This window comes from Entelurus aequoreus, linkage group LG01 (genome assembly GCF_033978785.1).
Source record: "Entelurus aequoreus isolate RoL-2023_Sb linkage group LG01, RoL_Eaeq_v1.1, whole genome shotgun sequence".
Taxonomy (NCBI): Eukaryota; Metazoa; Chordata; class Actinopteri; order Syngnathiformes; family Syngnathidae; genus Entelurus; species Entelurus aequoreus.
Window position 1 is genome coordinate 74,489,010 of NC_084731.1, and position 23,366 is coordinate 74,512,375.

At 41.3% G+C, this 23,366-nt stretch overlaps 2 protein-coding genes across 2 annotated transcripts in view; one reads left to right on the top strand and one right to left on the bottom strand.

The window, feature by feature from the left end:
• Nucleotides 1–18,369, top strand: part of sema3bl (sema domain, immunoglobulin domain (Ig), short basic domain, secreted, (semaphorin) 3bl) — a 225,655-nt gene extending 207,286 nt beyond the window's left edge. Inside the window, 3 exon segments of the mRNA XM_062057997.1 lie at nt 379–604; nt 3,352–3,482; nt 13,985–18,369. Of these exon segments, the coding sequence (XP_061913981.1) occupies nt 379–604; nt 3,352–3,482; nt 13,985–14,491 (864 nt within the window). The 3' untranslated portion in view covers nt 14,492–18,369.
• Nucleotides 8,730–13,546, bottom strand: LOC133657071 (uncharacterized protein K02A2.6-like). The gene has a single exon (XM_062057985.1). It carries the CDS (start codon nt 13,151–13,153, stop codon nt 9,176–9,178), a length of 3,978 nt encoding a protein of 1,325 aa, XP_061913969.1. The 5' UTR covers nt 13,154–13,546; the 3' UTR covers nt 8,730–9,175.
• Nucleotides 18,370–23,366: the final 4,997 nt, after the last annotated feature.

Here is a 23,366-nt window from a genome sequence, read left to right on the forward strand (position 1 = left end):
GTGTTTTCTTTGGCGAAAAGTGCATAAAACAAACAAGAAAAATATGAAAAAGTAATAAAAAATATAATACACTAAGACAGTGTTGATAGTAAAAAAAACAAAAAACACATGTCACATATTTTGTGCTTTTGCCATAAAAACAGCGTTTTGACAGAAAGGGCATAAAACATAAAAAAATAAATAACTTTAAATGAACAGTTGATCTAGAGATTAAAGTGTTGAATAAAAACAATTTAAAAACCTAATAAATATGACTAATTTTTAACTGAGAGCTTTCTGGGTGCTTGGGACCAAACTTGAGGTTAAAAAAAATGGTCATGGTTTTGAAAAAAAAAAAAGATCAAAATGTTTTAGTTGTTGGGCCCTTGTTCTCCTCAGCAAGCCCTGTACGTGGGCTCCGGGGCCGGCGTGGCCCAGGTGAAGCTGCATCGCTGCCAGACCTATGGGAAGGCGTGCGCCGAGTGCTGCCTGGCCAGAGACCCTTACTGCGCCTGGGACGGCGCCTCCTGCGCTCGATACGTGCCCGGCAGCAAGCGCCGCTACCGCCGACAGGACATCAGGCACGGGAACCCGGCGCTGCAATGTCTGGACCAGAACTTTGGTGGTAAAGTACTAGGAGTTCATAATGATTCAGAGTGCATGAGAAAGTGGAGAAGGATGACTTCTGCAACACTTAGGCTGCAGCTACTGCCATCTTGGAGACTTGATTTAAAAAAATGCATCAGGAGGTTGCCTACAGCCACACCTGCTACTTATCTTTACCATGACAATATGTGGCCCCCATAAAAAAGGGTCCACAACCCAATTTGTGTCCTGGCCCTAAGTTTTTCCAAGCCTGCTATTTGCTTGAACTTAAATTCTACTTTTAGAAACATTTAGCATTCATCTTCAAATTGATGCATTGCCTGTTTGACTCCACTACTTAAGGCAACTCCTTTTTATTGAGGGCCACGTGAAACAGTGAATAGGCAAATGTAAATGTCAAACAGCCTCGTAAATGATGTGGCAGGCCACATAAAATAGTGTGGCTGACAACATAAAAAGATGTGACGGGCCACAATAATTGATGTGGCGGGCCATCTAAAATAATGTGGCGGACTCTATTAAAAACTGGCAGGCTACATACAATATTGTGGCCTACCACGTAAAATGAAATGACGGGCCACTATAAATGATGTGGCAAAATACCAAAAATTATGTGGCGGGCCATATAAAATAATGTGCTGGACTACATCAAAAAATGTGGCAGGCTACATAAAATATTGTGGCGTACCACATAAAATTACGTGACGGGCCACGATAAATGATGTGGCAAAATACCAAAAATGATGTGGCAAAATACCTAAAATGATGTGGCAGGCCATTTAAAATAATGTGGCAAAATTCCGTGTCTGGCCACGATAAATGATGTGGCAAGCCATGTAAAATAATGTGGCGAGCCACAATGGATGATTTGGTGGGCCATATCAAATAATGTGGCAAAATACCTAAAATTATGTGGCGGGCCATCTAAAATAATGTGGCGTACAACACAAAATTACGTGTCTGGCCACATTAAATGATGTGGCAAGTCATGTAAAATAATGTGGTGGGCCACAATACATGATTTGGCAGGCCATATAGAATAATGTGGCAAAATACCTAAAATAATGTGGCGGACGACATAAAATATTGTGGCGTACAACATAAAATGACGTGACGGGCCACAATAATGATGTGGCAAGCCATCTGAAATAATGTGGCGGACTACATTAAAAAATGTGGCAGGCTACATAAAATATTGTGGCCTACCACGTAAAATGAAATGACGGGCCACTATAAATGATGTGGCAAAATACCAAAAATTATGTGGCGGGCCATATAAAATAATGTGCTGGGCTACATCAAAAAATGTGGCAGGCTACATAAAATATTGTGGCGTACCACATAAAATTACGTGACGGGCCACGATAAATGATGTGGCAAAATACCAAAAATGATGTGGCAAAATACCTAAAATGATGTGGCAGGCCATTTAAAATAATGTGGCAAAATTATGTGTCTGGCCACGATAAATGATGTGGCAAGCCATGTAAAATAATGTGGCGAGCCACAACGGATGATTTGGCGGGCCATATCAAATAATGTGGCAAAATACCTAAAATTATGTGGTGGGCCATCTAAAATAATGTGGCGTACAACATAAAATTACGTGTCTGGCCACATTAAATGATGTGGCAAGCCATGTAAAATAATGTGGCGGGCCACAATAGATGATTTGGCAGGCCATATAGAATAATGTGGCAAAATACCTAAAATAATGTGGCGGACGACATTAAAAAATGTGGCAGGCTACATAAAATATTTTGGCCTACCACGTAAAATGAAATGACGGGCCACTATAAATGATGTGACAAAATACCAAAAATTATGTGGCGGACGATATAAAATAATGTGCTGGACTACATCAAAAATGTGGCAGGCTACATAAAATATTGTGGTGTACGACATAAAATTGCGTGACGGGCCACAATAAATGATGTGGCAAAATACCAAAAATGATGTGGCGGGCCATATAAAATAATGTGGCAAAATACCTAAAATGGATTGGCAGGCCATATAAAATAAAGTGGCAAAATTCTGTGTCTGGCCACGATAAATGATGTGGCAAGCCATGTATAATAATGTGGCGTACAACATAAAATGACGTGACGGGCCACGATAAAGATGTGGCAAGCCATGTAAAATAATGTGGCCGACAACATAAAAAGACGTGATGGGCCATCTAAAATATAGTGGCGGACTACATCAAATAATGTGGCAGGCTACATCAAATAATGTGGCAGGCTACATCAAATAATGTGTCAGGCTACATAAAATATTGTGGCGTACTACATAAAATGACGTGATGGGCCACAATAAATGATGTGGCAAGCCATCTAAAATAATGTGGCAAAATACCTCAAATGATGTGGCGGGCCATATAAAATAATGTGGCGGGATACATCAAATATTGTGGCGTACCAAATAAAATGATGTGACTGGCCACAATAAATATTGTGGAAAGCCATGTAAAATAATGTGGCGGGCCACAATGGATGATTTGGCGGGTCATATCAAATAAAGTGGCAAAATACCTTATAGGTGGTATATGAGGTGACAATGTGAGGTGTAGAATTCTTTTTTTTGGCAAGCTAGATAAAATGATGTGGTGGAACACAAATTGCTTAAATGAAGTGGCGAGCCAGATGAATAATGTGAAGTGGTTATTTGTCGTGATCCTGCAAGGCCACAATATTTGTGGTGGCTGTCCAGTCCAGTCCCACAAACATCTCCTGCCTGACACCATGACCATGTTGTGTCCCCCACCAGAGGACGTGGAGGAGACGGAGGATCGTGTGGTCTACGGGGCGGAGAACAACAGCACCTTCCTGGAATGTGTTCCTCGCTCCCCGCAAGCGTCTGTGGTCTGGTTGGTGCAAGGTGACGAGCGCCAGGAGGAGGTGAGATCTTCACCCTTCCACTACTTTAAGGACTCTCAGCTAAACATTGCTCCAAAAAATTAGACCAGGAAGTAATCTCAGCCCGGTTAGTTCCCACCAGGACCAAAGTCCTCAGGTGATCCACGTCAGTCCTAAGTCCTCACAGCAGACATGCCATGTTTCTTTCTTCACTGGAACCTCATGCATGAGAACCTTGGGGCACCTCACGTTCAACTCCATTCCGATTCTTGGGGTGACCATTTGGTTCGGAATCAATTCTGGATTCAACACCATTCTCCTAATGTATTATTTGGTATATTTTTCAAGACAGGTTACAAAAGCTTCTCCGACTTTAATGTAAAATGTTGGCCTAAAAACATCTTTAAAATGTATTTTTAAAATGAATGTTGATCTAATAAAAGAAAATGGAGCAACTCCAACCCATGAGTGAAAATATGTGTTAGTAATTGGGATGAAGTGAAAGAGGGTAGGATCAAACAAGACTTGCTTCTTCCTACTCCTTTTCGGCCATGTTGTATAAATATTGAAACTGTGTACATGTTCGAAATAATCTTCAACCAAGCAACCCAATCCAAACTTTACAATAGTTTGTAATCCAAAAATAGACTCTTGAAATAATAAAAGTAGCATGCATATATATATATATATATATATATATATATATATATATATATATATATATATATATATATATATATATATATATATATATATATATATATGTACAGTGTTGGGACTAACGCGTTACAAAGTAACACGTTACTGTAACGGCATTAGTTTCGGCGGTAACTAGTAATCTAACGCGTTATTTTTCAAATTCAGTAACTCAGTTACCGTTACTACATGATGCGTTACTGCGTTATTTTACGTTACTTTTTATGTAGTATAAAGTGTGTTTTATTGAAGCGCTGCAGTGTCATCGTTCTGATTCTTCTTGTGTCACAAACCGGAGAAGAGAGACGTGCGCTTTGTGTGTGTGTCTGGGTGTGGGTGTGGGTGTGGGGAGGGAGGAGATATATATATATATATATATATATATATATATATATATATATATATATATATATATATATATATACATATATATATATATACTGTGTGTGTATATATATATACATACATATATATATATATATATATATATAGTATATATATATATATACTATATATATATATATACTGTATATATATATATATATATATATATATATATATGTATATATATATATATATATATATATATATATATATATATATATATATATATATATATATATATATATATATATATATATATATATATATATATATATATATATATATATATAGGGACGGCGTGGTACAGTTGGGAGAGTGGCCATGCCAGCAACCTGAGGGTTCCTGGTTCGATCCCCACCTTCTACCAACCTAGTCACGTCCGTTGTGTCCTTGAGCAAGACACTTCACCCTTGCTCCTGATGGGTCGTGGTTAGGGCCTTGCATGGCAGCTCCCGCCATCAGTGTATGAATGTAGAAAGGGACAAGCAGTAGAAACATTTTTAAAAAATAAAAATAAAATATATATATACGTATATATGTATGTATGTATGTATGTATGTGTGTCATTCATTACACAGGACAATCATATTCAGGGTCTCCTTTTGGATACAGATTGTCCAATTTGTCATGTTTACGGTTTGTTTGTTTGTTTGTGTCTCACAGGACTTTGTGAGTGTGGGGTCTTACATAACGATGACAGAGATATGACAAGTATTTTTCTCCAAAATAAAACCCTGAAAGGAGTAAATAGATCATTTGATTTTATAAAGACTGTACGGTTCATTTGGAGTTATAATGTTTATTTTGGTCCCATGACACTAAACTTCTATTAGGAACCCCACACAGAGTTTTATTAAGAATCCTAGTGGAATAAAATCATTTCATATGTTTTGTTTGGGACATACTAGTGAGGACCTTTTTCCTTCCATCATTGGATACGCTCTATAGAATGTCATTCTTGTTGATACCATGTGATGGCAGGAAGGAAGCGGGTTGCCGGGTAGATTCTGGCAAACGTTAAACCTGAGACGTGTGCAGCTCAGCCACGCGCTGGACTCATCCGCCAGTGTTTGGACAGCTGGCTAAAATTGGGCAATTATCTTTAAAGCCAGCACGCTCCAGACTTTTGAGCACATGCCACAGACCACTGAGTCCGCCACTCGACTTACGGCGCCGTGCGGCCACACCCACAGCCATCGAGAGAGAGAAGGATGAGGTCTGATATTGATGTGTGGACAATGTGAGAATAAGCATAAACAGCACTTTGGGCACGATTCGATCCACACAAGTGGCAAAAAAGACTGAGAAAGTTGAAGAATGCGCATCAAACACTTATTTGGAACATCCCACAGGTGAACAGGCTAATTGGGAACAGGTGGGTGCCATGATTGGGTATAAAAGCAACTTCCATGAAATGCTCAGTCATTCACAAACAAGGATGGGGCGAGGGTCACCGCTTTGTGAACAAATGCGTGAGCAAGTTTTTGAACAGTTTAAGAACAACATTTCTCAACGAGCTATTGCAAAGAATTTAGGGATTTCACCATCTACGGTCCATAATATCATCAAAAGGTTCAGAGAATCTGGAGAAATCACTGCACGTAAGCAGCAACGCCGTGATATTGGATTCCTCAGGCGGTACTGCATAAAAAAGCGACATCAGTGTGTAAAGGATATCACCACATGTGTTCAGGAACACTTCAGAAAACCACTGTCAATAACTACAGTTTGTCGCTACATCTGTAAGTGCAAGTTAAAACTCTACCATGCAAAGCCAAAGCCATTTATCAACAACACCCAGAAACACTTCGCTGGGCCCAAGTTCATCTGAGATGGACTGATGCAAAGTGGACTTTTTTTTTTTGGTCAGGAAAGGAAACACAGTGGTAAAAATGCCCCTGTGCCAACTTTTTTGCAACGTGTTGCTGCCAATAAATTCTAAGTTAATTATTATTTAAAAAAAAAAAAAAAGTTTTTCAGTTCGGACATTAAGTATCTTGTCTGTGCAGTCCATTCAATTGAATAGAAGTTGAAAAGGATTTGCAAATCATTGTATTTGTCAAGACTTGGTCCTTGGGGTTTGTTTTTCCGGAAGGCAACGGAAAATTGGCGCGGGCAAGACGTGAGTGTGAGCACATGTTTAATATTTACTCAAAAAAAGTACAAACAAAAAGCACTTACAGCGGAGGTAAAAACTTTACTATGACAACAAAAGGCGCGCACAAAGGCAGAGAACTATAAACATGAAACAAAAACTTACTTGGCATGGGACTGTGAACATGGCATGAAGCAAAGTGATGATAAAGTGTGCAGAGCATAAATGTGATGTCGCCAGGCTGACCAACAGAAAATGGAAAGCTTAAATAACACAGACATGATTAACAACAGGTGCGTGACTCATAACGTGAAACAGGTGCGTGACATGACAGGTGAAAAACTAATGGGTTGCTATGGAAACAAAACAAGGGAGTGAACGACCAGGAACTAAGAAAGTGTCCAAAAAACAAACAGCACATGGCCAAACAAAAACATGATCAACACAGACATGACAGTATTCTGTTTTTATTTACCGTTTACACAACGTGCCAACTTCACTGGTTTTGGGTTTTGTATTCGGAGCAATGATTACAATGAGACTTTTTAAAAACAGGTTAGAAAATCTATATTTTCTGGCTGCCGAAAAACATGTTCCTAAAAATAGATTCTCATAAAATAAAAGTTTAAAAAAAAATGTATTAGAGATGTCCGATAATATCGGACTGCTGATATTATCGGCCGATAAATGCTTTAAAATGTAATATCGGAAATGATCGGTTTCTAAATTATCGGTATCAGTTTCAAAAAGTAAAATTTATGACTTTTTAAAACGCTGATGTGTACACGGACGTAGGGAGAAGTACAGAGCGCCAATAAACCTTAAAGGCACTTTTCACAATGCAAGGCATACTTGGTCAACAGCCATACAGGTCACACTGAGGGTGGCCGAATAAACAACTTTAACACTGTTACAAATATGCGCCACACTGTGAACCCACACCAAACAAGAATGACAAACACATTTCGGGAGAACATCCGCACCGTAACACAACATAAACACAACAGAACAAATACCCAGAACCCCTTGCAGCACTAACTCTTCCGGGACGCTACAATATACATACATTATGTCTTCTTATTCATTTACTTTTTTCCAATTTTCTTGTACTCAGACCATATTTTCGGTATATTAGATGGAATTTTAACCTAAAAATTCCATCTAATATACCGAAATTGAGTTTTAGAGATGGAATTTTTACCAAGTAAAAATTCCATCTCTAAAATTCTAATATACCGAAAATATGGTCTGATTACAAGAACATTTGAAAAAGTATAGAAGGAAATATTGTTGCCTTACAAATTTTTCTGTGGTGTTGCTTCCTTATTGGTCACTACTTCAAGCCGATTGTTGTCTACCTGTGCCAAGCAGCGGCACTTGAACGGAATGTGACAGCCTGTCATATATAAAAAAAAATACCGATAGCAGTATGATGACTCCAGAATCCTAATAGTCTTCCTAGACCGGGTCTATTCAACTGGCGATCAGCGGGCCACATGTCTTACAATCCTAAACGAAGGAAATAGTATCAAGAAATAAAACTGGTAAGGGAAACCAATTCAAAAGAAGGATCATCAATCCTCAACAAAACTTCTGGAGCTTCTGTTTCTTCATGCTGTTAACTATCTGTCTAGCTGCACACGCTGAATGTATTGACAGTGCAGTGTGAAAGCCGATGCGTTCACTTTGTAATGAAGTAAACAGTCTCAAAGGAATATAACCTGCGGAGGCGCTTTCTGACCAAACATCCACATTTCGGCCCCTGAGCTCTTGGACTCTCCAAACTGCGACCCTCTTCATTATGTCGTTGAATAGCCCTGTTCTAGACCAACCCAATTAGAAACCGGTACCAAAAAATACCGGTACACAGTAAACATCTCTAATCGGACTCGTAATGAATACTTTTTTGTGCACCCCTAAAGAATAGTGACTGATTGAAGTGTACAGTCGTCCCTCATTTATCGTGGCTAATTAGTTCCAGGACTGACTGTCATAAGCCAATTTCAGCAAAGTAGGAATATTATTAATATTTTCATAGTTTTTACGACCTTCTAAATACGTTTTTTTAACATAATACTGTTATGTCTTCCTATAACAATGATGCAGCAGGCACAGATAGATCGTTAACCTTTTATTGTAGCTTACTACTCCGAACATACAGCCGTGTTCCCGCTCTCCAGGAGTATAGTATTGTGATGACAACATTACCCATAATTCCCCGCGTCCCTCACAACTACGGCAGCCCTAGTAGCTCCAAATACATAACATCTCCTCCCCTCTTACAACAGATGTCCCTTTTAGAAAACAACAGAAATAATCAGCTACTATTTCAAAGAACGTAAACATACACATTCAACTTATTTCTGGTATCTAAGATTATCTCAACACGTGACTTAACACAACCAACTAAATGTCACAACCTTATCTTTTTCTTTAAACCACACCTAACAGGTATATGTTTTAACTCTAACTCAGGGATGAGGGTAGACTGCCTCTATCCCTCAACTGATCCCAAGGGGATTATTCTGCCCCTGATGGTCTGGGATAGTTGCTAACTATTCTAAAGACTCAAGCGTGTAGGGGGTCGCCGCTCTCTTTTAGGATACCTGCTCTCTGCAGGGGCATCAGTCTTATTGTCCACTGACGGAAAACCGTCTTTAGGGCTCAACTGCACATGTGTCTCAGTCTCATCTGGAGTCACACTTGCAGCTGGAACAGATGTATCTGGCACTGGATGTCTTACTTGTGTGTGGAGAGGAACTGAAGGGTTGGTCACTGCATCTGTCTGATCTTTCGAGGACAGCTCTGCTGACACTGGTGACGCAGACAGGAGCTGATCAGCATGTCTCCTCCAGACACTGTCACCTGTCTGAACGGAGTAGGAGACTGGTCCAGTCTGAGCAAGGATAGTAGCAGGAACCCATTTAGGTTCTCCACTGTAGTTCCTCGCTAACACAGTCTCGCCTGCTGTGAAGACTCTGTTCTTCGCCTGTCGTTCCCTGCGTTGTATCTGTTTTTCCTGTTGGCCTCGAACTGTGTCTTTTACTGCTGAGGGCTTCAACAGGTCGAAGGTCGTACGCAGGTCTCTCTTGAACATTAGGCTTGCAGGAGATGCCTTTGTAGTGCTGTGAGGAGTGTTTCTGTAGTTCAGCAGAAAAGTATGTAGTCTTTGGTGTAATGTTCCTTGTCCTTGTGATGCTTTCAGTGCACGTTTCAGAGTCTGAACGAACCTTTCAGCAAGGCCATTTGTGGCAGGATGGTAAGGAGCGGAGGTGACATGCTGCACTCCATTTGCTTGTAGAAATGCAGACATTTCATGCGACACCAGCTGAGGTCCGTTGTCAGAGACTAACTGAACCGGAGATCCAAACCGACAGAACATCTCTCCTAGCCTTTCGATGGTCCTTTCTGTGGTGGTAGATCTCATTATCGCCACCTCAGGCCATTTGCTGTGTGCGTCAATAGCAACCAGAAACATTCTGTCTTCCACTGGCCCTGCGAAGTCAATGTGGACCCGCTGCCATGGTTCTTGGGGATATTCCCACGGATGCAGGGGAGCTAATGGTGGGTTATTTCTGGTTTTGTGGCAAGCTGAACAAGATGTAGCCATTTCCTCGATTTGTTTGTCCATGCCTGGCCACCAAAAATAGCTTCTCGCTATTTCTTTCATCTTGACTATTCCACTATGTCCTGCATGAAGCTGTTGCAACATTTTTTCTCGAAGTGACAGTGGAATGATCACTCGCCTCCCCCATAGCAGGCATCCCGACTGGACAGAAAGCTCCAACCTCCTTCCCATATAAGGTTTCAGGCGCACAGTGTCACCAGCAGGTCGACCTTTAACAACAATGTCCATGACCTCTGACAGCTCTGGGTCGTTGCGAGTCACTTTTTTGATCTGCACTGCTGAAACAGGTGCCTTTTCCACCTCTCTAAAGTAAAAAATGTCCTCCGTTTTTGAATCGGGCTTTGTGACTGGAAGAGGAAGTCTGGATAACCCGTCAGCGTTGCAATGGGAGTCTGACTTACGATATTTGATGTCGTAAGCGTGAGCAGATAGCAGCAGAGCCCACCTCTGCAGTCTTGATGCAGCGAGAGATGGTATCCCAGTGTGTGGTCCCAGGATGGTCGTGAGAGGTCGATGGTCCGTTAGGAGAGTGAACTTCCTCCCATATAAATACTGGTGGAATTTCCTCACCCCGAAAACAATGCTCAGTGCCTCTCTTTCTATTTGAGCATAGTTGGACTCTGCCTTGTTCAACGTTCTGGAGGCGAAAGCGATCGGTTTTTCCTCACCATTTGGCAGTATGTGAGATAACACTGCCCCCACTCCATATGGGGATGCATCACAAGCTAGCTGAATTTGGAGTGATGGGTTGAAGTGAGTCAGCACCTCTGATGTGGTTAACGCCCCCTTGGCTTTCTCAAAAGCCTCCTGACAGCTGGCTGTCCATTTCCATGTCTTGTCCTGGCGTAACAACTCATGCAGTGGCTGTAGCAGTGATGCTAGATTAGGAATAAAACGTCCGTAATAGTTCAATAATCCTAAAAAGGATCGCAGCTGGCTGATGTTTTGAGGTGGAGGTGCCTCCACGATGGCTGTGATTTTGGATGGTGCTGTATGAAGTCCTTTAGCATCAATCACATGTCCAAGGTATTCCACAGATGATTGAAAGAAATCACATTTTTCTTTGCGAACTCTTAGTCCATACTCTCTCAATCTTTGAAGTGTAGCATCCAAGTTATGCAGGTGATCTTCATCATTTGCTCCTGTACACAGGATGTCATCCAAATAGCACTGCACTCCTGCTAGACCACAGAGTATCTGGTCCATAGCTCGCTGGAACAGAGCCGGGGCAGAAGTGATACCAAAAGGCAGTCTGCAGTATCTGAAAAGCCCTTTGTGTGTGTTAATAGTCAGCATCTCACGTGACTGTTCATCCACCTGCATCTGCAGGTACGCCTGATTGAGATCTATTTTGCTGAACTTTTGACCTCCACTCAGCCCAGCAAATAAGTCATCGATCAGGGGAAGTGGGTACTGTTCTGCTATTAAGGCAGGGTTGACTGTCACCTTAAAGTCTCCACATGTCCGGATTCCACCATTTTTCTTTTGCACTGGAACGATGGGTGTAGCCCACTCACTAGTCGTTACAGGCTCCAAGACTCCATTTTTGACCAAAGCATCCAAATCAGTTTCCACCTTTGATCTGATGGCGTACGGCACTGGTCTCGCTCTCAAAAACACAGGTTTAGTGTCAGGTTTGACATGTAGCTTTACTGTAATATTTTCCATGCAGCCCAGTTCATCACGAAAGACCTCTTTATGCTTTTCCAGTATCATCTGAAGCTGTGTAGAACTGTCTGACATTTTTCTCACCTCTTGCCAGTTGAGATGGATCGCCTTTAACCACACCCGACCCATTATGGCGGCGTAGTCTCCCTGGGTGATGTAGACTGGAAGTCTCACAGTCTGATCGTTACACTGCACCAGTACATCGGTCATTCCTTTCATGTGCACCGTGTGTCCAGTGTATGCTCTGAAAACAGTGTCTGCAGGACGTAGAGGGAGATGTCTCATGTGTTTCCTGTAGATTTTATAAGACACTAATGATGCCCTCGATCCAGTGTCTATTTGCATCTTTATGGAATGTCCTTCCAACTTGGCTTTGGCCCAGAAACCATCCGAGCTCTCACCCACATTCATTACCCGTATTGTATTCACTGTGGTAGACATGTCCTCCTCAGAAGAATCACTGTTACTCTCCTTTTCATATTTGACTGTGTGAACCTGTCTTTTCTTCTTGTAATGTGCACTTTTCACTTTATTTCCAGTCTTTGAGCCATCCTCTTTGCTCTTTTTATATCTGCACGCCCGCTCCACATGGCCTCTTTTCCCACATTTATGGCAATCCATATCCTTGCACCAACATGCAGATGCAAGATGGCCAGATTTACCACAGCGAAAGCATGGCCCTTGCACATCTTGGTTGATGCTGAGTTTGTGCACTTTCACATGCAGCTGCTGTGCTTCTCTAGATGCCATTTCCATAGACACACTTATATTAATGGCCTTTTCAAGAGTCAGATCACTTTCTGTAAGCAATCTTTTTTGTGCTGCTTCATTTGCCAGTCCACATACAAGCCTGTCTCTTAACGCATCACTCAGTGTGTCACCAAACTCACAGTGTTCGGCCAGTTTACGTAAAGCTGCCATGAACATGGTGACAGACTCACCCTCTTCCTGATGTCGCCGGTGAAATCTGAATCTTTCGGCGATTACCAGAGGTTTGGGGGAGAAATGTTTGGTCAAAATGTCCACAATGTTTTTATACGTTTTACTCCCTGGTTTCTCTGGCTGTAGGATGCTCCGAAGCAGGGTAAATGTCTTCGGGCCGATCACACTCAGAAAAGTAGGTACGATCTTGCCATCATCAATTCCATTTGCTGCGACAAAATAGTCAAAGCGCTCCGTGTATGAGCTCCATTGCTCGACATTCTCATCAAAGGGGCCAATCGAGCCGATAACTCCAGCCATCTTACTGGTCGTCTTACCGCTAATGGCGCTCCGTTTTTGACTTTGGTCGGTGTCGCTGGTCTCCGGTCCCCTCTTCTCTCAGCAGGAATAGTCGGAATGCCGGCGGACACCTGCGCTAGCATTAGCGTTAGCTCGGGGCTCCCGTGAGACAAGGAAAACTCTCCTCTTCTTAACACTGACAACACGCGTCGGTTCACTCGTCCTCGTCGCCACTTTTGTTATGTCTTCCTATAACAATGATGCAGCAGGCACAGATAGATCGTTAACCTTTTATTGTAGCTTACTACTCCGAACATACAGCCGTGTTCCCGCTCTCCAGGAGTATAGTATTGTGATGACAACATTACCCATAATTCCCCGCGTCCCTCACAACTACGGCAGCCCTAGTAGCTCCAAATACATAACAAATACGATCCCTCTAAACGTGAAGTAACACCCATACCGTCACCTTTACACTGGTTCCAATCTAGTAGTCTGGAGTGTGTTGGACTGTAGACTACAGCACTCACTGGTATCCCAAAGGATCCTTTAAGCGTCACCCGGCCACTACAACACAACCACGACGTGGCAGTACTTCATCACATCCTGGATGATTCCTCTAAGTTAGAACTGGGCTGAAACCACGGGCGTAAGTTGTTTTGACAAAACTTGGTCACCTCGATTTTTGGAGCTAAGCTAGCCATTGCAGTGGGTGGGTTGTTAGCATTCCGTGTTGTTAGCATTCCACATCGCTCACAAGAGTTTATCCTCACTGAGCATTGGCCGGAACTATGTGTATTGACCAGACTGTTGTTTTCCAGTACCAACATCTCTTCTGTTTGTGGCTCCCAGGTGAAGCTGGACGATCGGGTCATGTCCACAGACCAGGGCCTCCTCTTCCGTCGTCTCTTGAACCAGGACGCTGGCGTCTACATTTGCAGATCCAGAGAGTTCGGTTTCACCCAGACTCTAAGCCGGATCACCCTGGAAGTCCTTCAAGGGGACACCCTGGACGAGCTGGTGGGGCAACGGGACAACGCCCGCCTCTCAGACCTCCTCAAGGACAGACCGGGCGCGGGATACAGGAGCTGGATGCCTTGCCATTCCTTTGTCAGGCCGGGCCTCGTCGGCCAGTCCCGGTTGTGGTTCAAGGATGTCATGCAGATGATCGGACCGTCCAACCTGCCCCACGTGGAGGAGTACTGCGAGAGGATGTGGTGCAACGAAAAGCTGAGGAGGAAGCACAAGGGCATGGTGGAGAAGTACCGGCAGGCCCAGGAGAGCGCCAGGAAGGCTCGCAGCAAGAGTTCCGGGGAGAGAAACCGGACGCCGAGGGACCTTCGAGCAAGGGAGCAGTGATGTAGACTAGAGTACGACAACTGAGACGGAACTGAAGGACCAGAAGAACTGGATATGTACATGAACCGACTCTGGTAAAATGAGGCGTGGTCTTTACGTTGTCTGGACAAAGACTTCTACTGTCCTGGACATGAAGATAAGGAGAGGACACACTTCAAAACCACTTGAAGAAACCTGAAGACTTTAGAATCCACCACACATCCAAGAATCCCTGTTTTCTACCACGGTTGAACTGATTCGATTCACGACATCAGAATCTTAACCAAGTCCTAGTTTCACTTTGTAAACAACGAGTCTTGGAACCTGGACTTCGCTGAGCTACAAAAGTTCTTAGTCCGTTTGCGAAAACGGGAAACGTTGTGTTGATGGTTCAGCGGATAAAGGACTTGTGCGTTGATTTCACTGCTGAGGCGGGATGGGTACCAACTTTGGTACTGTTATAGACCGCAGTCCCTCGGTACTACCGGGTGTCGATTCAGGCAAAATCAAAGGGCGCCATATTTCGCTACCTTTTGTTCCACGTGACGTCGCGTCCGGTTGCAGACTAAACACGATTCACGTAAACGATCAGTCAAGTAACGTTGCATATATTTTAACACCAAGAAAGCAAGTATGCTTGGTAAAGTAAGGCCCCACTCTTCCAAAATGCACTAGCTTGACGCTAACTTAGATTGGATTTGCCATATATGGGCTACTATTAGCATTAACGATTTTACATGGCGGTTTCCATCCAACACCTCCAAATTTGGTAATGAAAACTACAACTAAGATGAACATTACAATCAAACAGCTGGTGTGCAATAAGCACAATACTTACAGTACAAACACATTGTAGGGCGCAACATAACACATTCAGCTTCATGGATGTAGCCTATACAGTACTAGCGGTCCCTAAACCGGAAATACGTCATAATGATTTATGATCTCTACATCACATCCGGTCGCCATTTTGTTTTGTAGTTTTTAAAGGAGCCACAATTTTATTTTACAGTTATTTTTACCGGAAATAAGTCATAATGATTTATGATCTCTACGTCACATTCGGTCGCCATTTTGTTTTGTAGTTTTTGAGTAATACTGAATAGGCTGAATATGGTATGTTGTCTAACTCGGAAGTAGCTTTTTCCACGAAGCTGAATGTGTTATGTCGCGCCTTACAAAGTGTTTGTACTGTACGAAATTCATCATAATGATTTATGGTCAATTATTTTTGTAGTTCGTAAGGGTTCCGCCATTTTTGTCTGTAGTCCAACATACGGGATATACGTCATAGTGATTTATGAGCAATGCATCCGCCCACTGTTTTAGAAATGTATTGCGAAATCTGTTTGGGAAAAGTTTGGTATGCTGTACGCTAACAGTGGTGTCTTTCCCAAAAAGCTTGTTGTGGGTGGCCATCTTGTTCATTCCAGTCTTGTGTAGGTCTACAATGGTGTGTTGACAGCTCTAGTAGAAAGTAGGGTAGGAATACTCTCTTAAAGGGACAGGACACACATGCTTGCATCAAATACATATTTCCCTCAATCAAACCTTTATTTAATGTTATTTTCGCAGGATTTTATACGAGCTTTCCCCTTCTGGACTGGGGGTAAATGTACAAAATCAGCAGGGGATCTTGTACTGATTTCTTTTTATTTTTATAGACATGACATCATCAGAACTGTCCACAGTGGCGCCCTTGCACTCTTTGACTGACAGCTCGCGTCAATGTGTCTTTAAAACAAAACAAAAAATCCTATCTGGAAGTCCTCCTGTGAAATAAGTGTATTTTATATGCAATGTCACTTCAAAAAAAAAAAAAAATCTTTCACACATTTCTTTCTCTTTTCTTTCTAAGCCTTGAGCCCGTTTGACAGGCGCAGTGTTTGTTTTCCTTGTCTGGCGCGTGCTGAGGAGGACTATTAGACCTCCAATTAAGGTGTTTTCTCTGAAAACATTGCTGGTGTAACAAAATAAAATAAAAGGCAGGAGGATGGTGACAGGAAAAACATGTGATATGTTTTTGAATAGAACACGCCCTAAAACGCTGTCGTAATTGTGCGGCAATTGCTGAAATATGCGCCCTGTAGCTATTTTACTTAGGGTTGGGTACCGAATTCGGTACTTTTATTGGTACAGACTGAGTACTAACTCACATAAAATCAAACGCTGACATATTTCGTTAACTTCCATGCCATCAAAACAAAGAATCTCAAAGTAAGGGCTTTTCAAAATGTGCTAGCTTGATGTGCCATATACATGCTACCAATTAGCATTAGTGGTTTTAACAGTGTTACAATCAAGCTGGTGTGTGGTAAATACAATACTTACAGTACAAACACCTTGTAGCACTCCACAAAAGACAAAAAAATTAATGGCAAAGACAACTTTCAGACTACAGCAACTGCATGCAAAGTCTTCTATGTAATACTTGCAAATGAAACTCAGAAGTGTAAGGAAACAAAATATAACACCCAGACAGTACAGTTATTCTCATTAGATCACTGTTAAATGTTGAACAATTATGTTAACAAATTAACATTTATTACGTACAAAAGTACAGAGAACTGGTTCAAATGGGATAATTCCACTATTTGTAGTCTTCGAGGATTTTTTAAAAAAATTTTGCTACCATGTTTCTATTCTGACACCCTCAAAAATTGTCATGGTGTTACTGATTTATGATTTATTTTATTCTCTTTTGGATTGAAATGTGAGACCAGCAGGTGGCGCCACACCCGCTAAGGGCAAGCCCGCTTTCGCCAATCAGATGCCCAGAATAAAGCAATTTCCGGTAACGTGACTCAAAGAACATGATCGGTATAAATATCTATTTTCACAGTAAAGTTGTAATTTAATTTTTTTTTTTAAGAGAGACGGGCCTAATAAATCTGTTTGTATTATATGGGTACACGGAAAAAAATTTTTTTACAGCCCTTTTCAAAAAGTGTGTTAAATTAATTCAGTCTGTATTCACTTGCAATTGTAAACAGTGTGTCATTACGTCATCACGTTTTTGCGCCGCTTGGTCACGTGACCGAGCAGGTCCAATCACCGCATTACATAAACCGGTAGTAAAAGTCCACAGGAGCAGTGTTGTAATTTGCTGCAGGTGTGTGTCTAAATTGTTTCATGTTTTCACAATTTTTCACTCCAACTAAATGTTTCGAATGTCGATGTCTACGAATCCCGACCAGAGCCCGAAACGCGTCGAAAGAGATGTTTATTGACTTAAACCACGCAATTGGTGAGTCTGTCAATCTCCATTCATTTGTATGCATTTGCTTAGCTCGCCGCGTCCATTGGGTTAACATGGAGATATTAGCATTGGACTTTAAGCCACTTTTCACGAAATATGTTCCACTAACTCAAATGGAATCAATATGGAATGTTGTGCAAAATGTCCGATACAACTTAAGAGTGTTTTTAATAATAATGTCCACTTGTTTTATTCAATCTATGCTTCCTCTTTTAACTTCAATCAATCAATCAATCAATCAATGTTTATTTATATAGCCCTAAATCACAAGTGTCTCAAAGGGCTGCACAAGCCACAACGACATCCTCGGTACAGAGCCCACATACGGGCAAGGAAAAACTCACCCCAGTGGGACGTCGGTGAATGACTATGAGAAACCTTGGAGAGGACCGCATATGTGGGTAATCCCCCCCCCCACCTCTAGGGGAGACCGAAAGCAATGGATGTCGAGTGGGTCTGACATAACATTGTGAAAGTCCAGTCCACAGTGGATCCAACACATCAGCGAGAGTCCAGTCCATAGTGGGGCCACCAGGAAACCATCCCGAGCGGGGACGGGTCAGCAGCGCAGAGATGTCCCCAACCGATGCACAGGCTAGTGGTCCACCCAGGGTCCCGACTCTGGACAGCCAGCACTTCATCCATGGCCACCGGACCTATGCAACTCCCCCTCCCAAGGGACAGGGGAGAAGAGGAGAGAAGAAAAGAAACGGCAGATCAACTGGTCTAAAAAAGGGGGGTCTATTTAAAGGCTAGATTATACAAATGAGTTTTAAGATGGGACTTAAATGCTTCTACTGAGGTAGCATCTCTAACTGTTACCGGGAGGGCATTCCAGAGTACTGGAGCCCAAATAGAAAACGCTCTATAGCCCGCAGACTTTTTTTGGGCTCTGGGAATCACTAATAAGCCGGAGTTCTTTGAACGCAGATTTCTTGTCGGGACATATGGTACAATACAATCGGCAAGATAGGCTGGAGCTAAACCGTGTAGTATTTTATACGTAAGTAGTAAAACCTTAAAGTCGCATCTTAAGTGCACAGGAAGCCAGTGCAGGTGAGCCAGTATAGGCGTAATATGATCAAACTTTCTTGTTTTTGTCAAAAGTCTAGCAGCCGCATTTTGTACCAACTGTAATCTTTTAATGCTAGACATAGGGAGGCCCGAAAATAATACGTTACAGTAATTGAGACGAGATGTAACGAACGCATGAATAATGATCTCAGCATCGCTTGTGGACAAGATGGAACGAATTTTAGCGATATTACGGAGATGAAAAAAGGCCGTTTTAGTAACACTCTTAATGTGTGACTCAAACGAGAGAGTTGGGTCGAAGATAATACCCAGATTCTTTACCGAGTCGCCTTGTGTAATTGTTTGGTTGTCAAATGTTAAGGTGGTATTATTAAATAGATGCCGCCTCTTAGACAGGAATCATTTGAAAAAATGTTGGTTTTTTTTTTATCACAACCGAATTTTCTCTCTCGATTAGATGAAAACAATGATATATTTTAATTAATTGTTTCATGATCACGCGGCACAAAGCACTCGAAAGCCTTCTTGGATTGTACAGTGTACATTAAATGTGGTACAATTTGTAAAAGAAAAGTGTTGTGATTATGAATGTAGTATTCCAGTATTTGTTTAAAACAAGAACAAATGTTTTTCTGTTTTTATGCATTCTAAATCGTAAATATAAGCTAGTAAAAGTCAGCTAACAATGGCGTTAATGGCGGTTGCTCTATAAAGCGTTCTAAAAAACATTCAAAAACCTCCATCATTGTTTTATATAGACACTCTAAGTGTATATGTAATGTAGTATCAAGCACATAAATAATAACATGTCATATTTACGTGTTTTGCTCCTTCTAAGCAAACTGCAGCGTATTCATTTCACGGATGCATCATAACATTCTCTATTTCCATCAACAACAACGCTACTTATCATGACAGACTTCATTAGAGACAACAAAGACTACTTTGGGACAAATAATGATCCAGAACCTTATATTTTCGATCCTGAATATACGGAGGTTGAGCACAAGTTTTAGAAGCTCTAGCGTCATGTAGCAAAGTGCTAAATAAAAGAAATACAAACTACGAACATAATAAAACAATCCCTTACTGTACAATGTCCGCTTTCACTGGATGCTGACTGACGGGACATTTACATCTTCCGGTTTGAAAAAGCAAAAGGTGCCGCAAGCCAGCGTATTTTAGTGTCTTTCTCGCCATCTCCGTGGATGTCAAAGTTGACAACCTTCTACTAACCAGGTGAGAGGCATGATCTATAATCTAGAAATAACTTCCACCAACTTAGAAGCAATGTAGCAGCAGCTCAATATGTCAATATAGCAGCATAAGCTCGTTAGTAACTTATGTAGTCCCTCTGTGTCAGGGCTTATAATAACAATATCGCTAATACTTGGTGAATATTCAGGTTACGAGATGTAAATGGAGTATTGTTGACACTTTTTGGATGTGTTTTAGAAGGCTTTTTAGGCGCAATCGTGTGCTCACATTACCTGCATTGTTAGCCACCTCATGCTTGCTGTATTTGACTATTTAGAATTCATACAAAAATGAAACACATGTTCTTGTCTTCCATAGGGATTGTGAATGAAAAATGTACAGTTCCCCTTTAACGTAATGTCGTCCTATGAGGAAAAAAAAAACACACCGTCTGAATTTGACTGCACTTTTATCTGATGTCCAAACGTTTTGAAACAATGCCTGTGAAATGTTGTTGTTGTAATAACTGTACGCTTAATAGTGTTCATAGCAAGCATGCTGTATACTTGTTATTAATGTGCTATCCAAAAGCATTAAACGCTGACTTTCTGACGTGAACCTGTGAGCCAACTTTGGAGTAAAATGGAAAAGAAAAAAAAAACAGTAGGAAGGATTTTTTTTTCCTTTTTAGTGTTGAAAATGTTGCATTCAAGTGCTGTTTGTTGGTCAGGAAAACTCAAGGGTTATAGTTTGGGTGAGGCGTTTAAGTAGGCCTGGGAGATATGGACTACATTTACACTGCAAGCCAAAGTGGCGCAAATCGGATTTTTTTTTTTTAATCTGATGTTTTTTCCAGCTGACTGTTTACACTGCAAGTAAAATGTGATCTTTATCAGACACACACGGGCCCTGATTGGGCCCCACTTGCATGCACAGTTCGATAAAGTGAAAACAAAGGAAGTTGACCGGATTCCGTAAATGAACATGGAAGTCGTTACTACTACTACAAAATAAGATAAAAGTTGCCACCATTGATATGGTCGCCACACCTTTTAAAAATGAGTGGGTTTTTTTACGTGAAAATAAATAAAAGTATTATAATGTGTGTGTGTGTGTGTGTGTGTGTGTGTGTGTGTGTGTGTGTGTGTATATGTGTGTGTGTATATATATATATATGTATGTATGTTTGTATGTATGTATGTATGTGTGTATATATATATGTATGTATGTATGTATGTATGTATGTATGTATGTATGTATGTATGTATGTATGTATGTATGTGTATATATATATATATATATATATATATATATATATATATATATATATATATATATATATATATATATATATATATATATACATATATATATACAAACAAACAAACAATCATCAATCAATGTTTACTTATATAATCCTAAATCACGAGTGTCTCAAAAGGCTGCACAAGCCACAACGACATCCTTGGCTCAGATCCCACATCAGGGCAAGGAAAAACTCAACCCAATGGGACAATGAGAAACCCGCATACATGCATACATACATACATACACTTGTAAAAGAACATAATGTCATGGCTGTCTTGAGTTTCCAATAATTTCTACAACTCTTATTTTTTTGTGATAGAGTGATTGAAGCACATACTTGTTGGTCACAAAAAACATTCATGAAGTTTGGTTCTTTTATGAATACTGAAAATGTGACCAAATCTGCTGGGTCAAAAGTATACATACAGCAACATACATGATCAATTTTGGTGATGTAGAAATGTTACAATCAAATCAAATTAGCTTCATGGCATGGCCCCTTAACTTCATGTGAGTGATTATGATTGACGACACCTGTTGACTTCTCTGAGCCCATTTAAATAGGGCTCATGTGATGCAGTCATTAGACTCGGTTACAAACGCGACAATGGGAAAGTCAAAGGAACTCAGCACAGATTTGAAAAAAACAAATCATTGACTTGAACAAGTCAGGAAAGTCACTTGGAGCCATTTCAAAGCAGCTTAAGGTCCCAAGAGCAACTGTGCAGACAATTGTTCGTGAGTATAAAGTGCATGGCACAGTTTTGTCACTGCCATGATCAGGAAGAAAACGCAAGCTATCACCTGCTGCTGAGAGAAAATTGGTTAGGATGAACAAGAGTCAACTGAGAACCACCAAAAAGCAGGTCTGCAATGAATTGAAAGCTGCTGGAACACAGATGTCAAGTGTCCACAGTCAAGCGTGTTTTGCATCGCCATGGACTGAGAGGCTACCATGCAAGAAGGAAGCCCTTGCTCCAGAAGCCACACCTTAAGGCTCGTCTAAAGTTTGCTGCTGATCACATGGACAAAGATAAGACCTTCTACCTTCTGGAGGAAAGTTCTGTGGTCAGATGAAACAAAAATAGAGCTGTTTGGCCATAATACCCAGCAATATGATTGGAGGAGAAAAGGAGAGGCCTTAAATCCCAGGAATACCACACCTAAATGGTATGTACTTGTATAGCGCTTTTCTACCCCTTTTTAAGGAGCCCAAAGCGCTTTGACAGTATTTCCACATTCACCCATTCACACACACATTCACACACTGATGGCAGGAGCTGCCATGCAAGGCGCTAACCAGGACCCATCAGGAGCAAGGGTGAAGTGTCTTGCCCAAGGACACAACGGACGTGACTAGGATGGTAGAAGGTGGGGATTGAACCAGTAACCCTCAGATTGCTGGCACGGCCACTCTCCCAACTTTGCCACGCCGTACCTACCGTCAAGCATGGTGGTGGTAGTATTATGCTCTGGGCGTGTTTTGCTGCCAATGGAACTGGTGCTTTACAGAGAGTAAATGGGACAATGAAAAAGGAGGATTACGTCCAAATTCTTCAGGACAACCTAAAATCATCAGCCCGGAGGTTGGGTTTTGGGCGCAGTTGGGTGTTCCAACAGGACAATGACCCCAAACACACGTCAAAAGTGCTAAAGAAATGGCTAAATCAGGCTACAATGAAGGTTTTAGAATGGCCTTCCCAAAGTCCTGACTTAAATGTGTGGACAATGCTGAAGAAACAAGTCCATGTCAAAATACCAACACATTTAGCTGAACTGCACCAATTTTGTCAAGAGGAGTGGTCAAAAATTCAAGCAGAAGCTTGTGGATGGCTACCAAAAGCGCCTTATTGCAGTGCAACTTGCCAAGGGACATGTAACCGTATATCAACATTGCTGTATGTATACTTTTGACCCAGCAGATTTGGTCACATTTTCAGTAGACCCATAATAAACATAAAAGAACCAAATTTCATGAATGTTTTTTGTGACCAACAAGTATGTGCTCCAATCACTCTATCACAAAAAAATAAGAGATGTAGAAATTATTAGAAACTCAAGACAGCCATGACATTATGTTTTTTACAAGTGTATGTC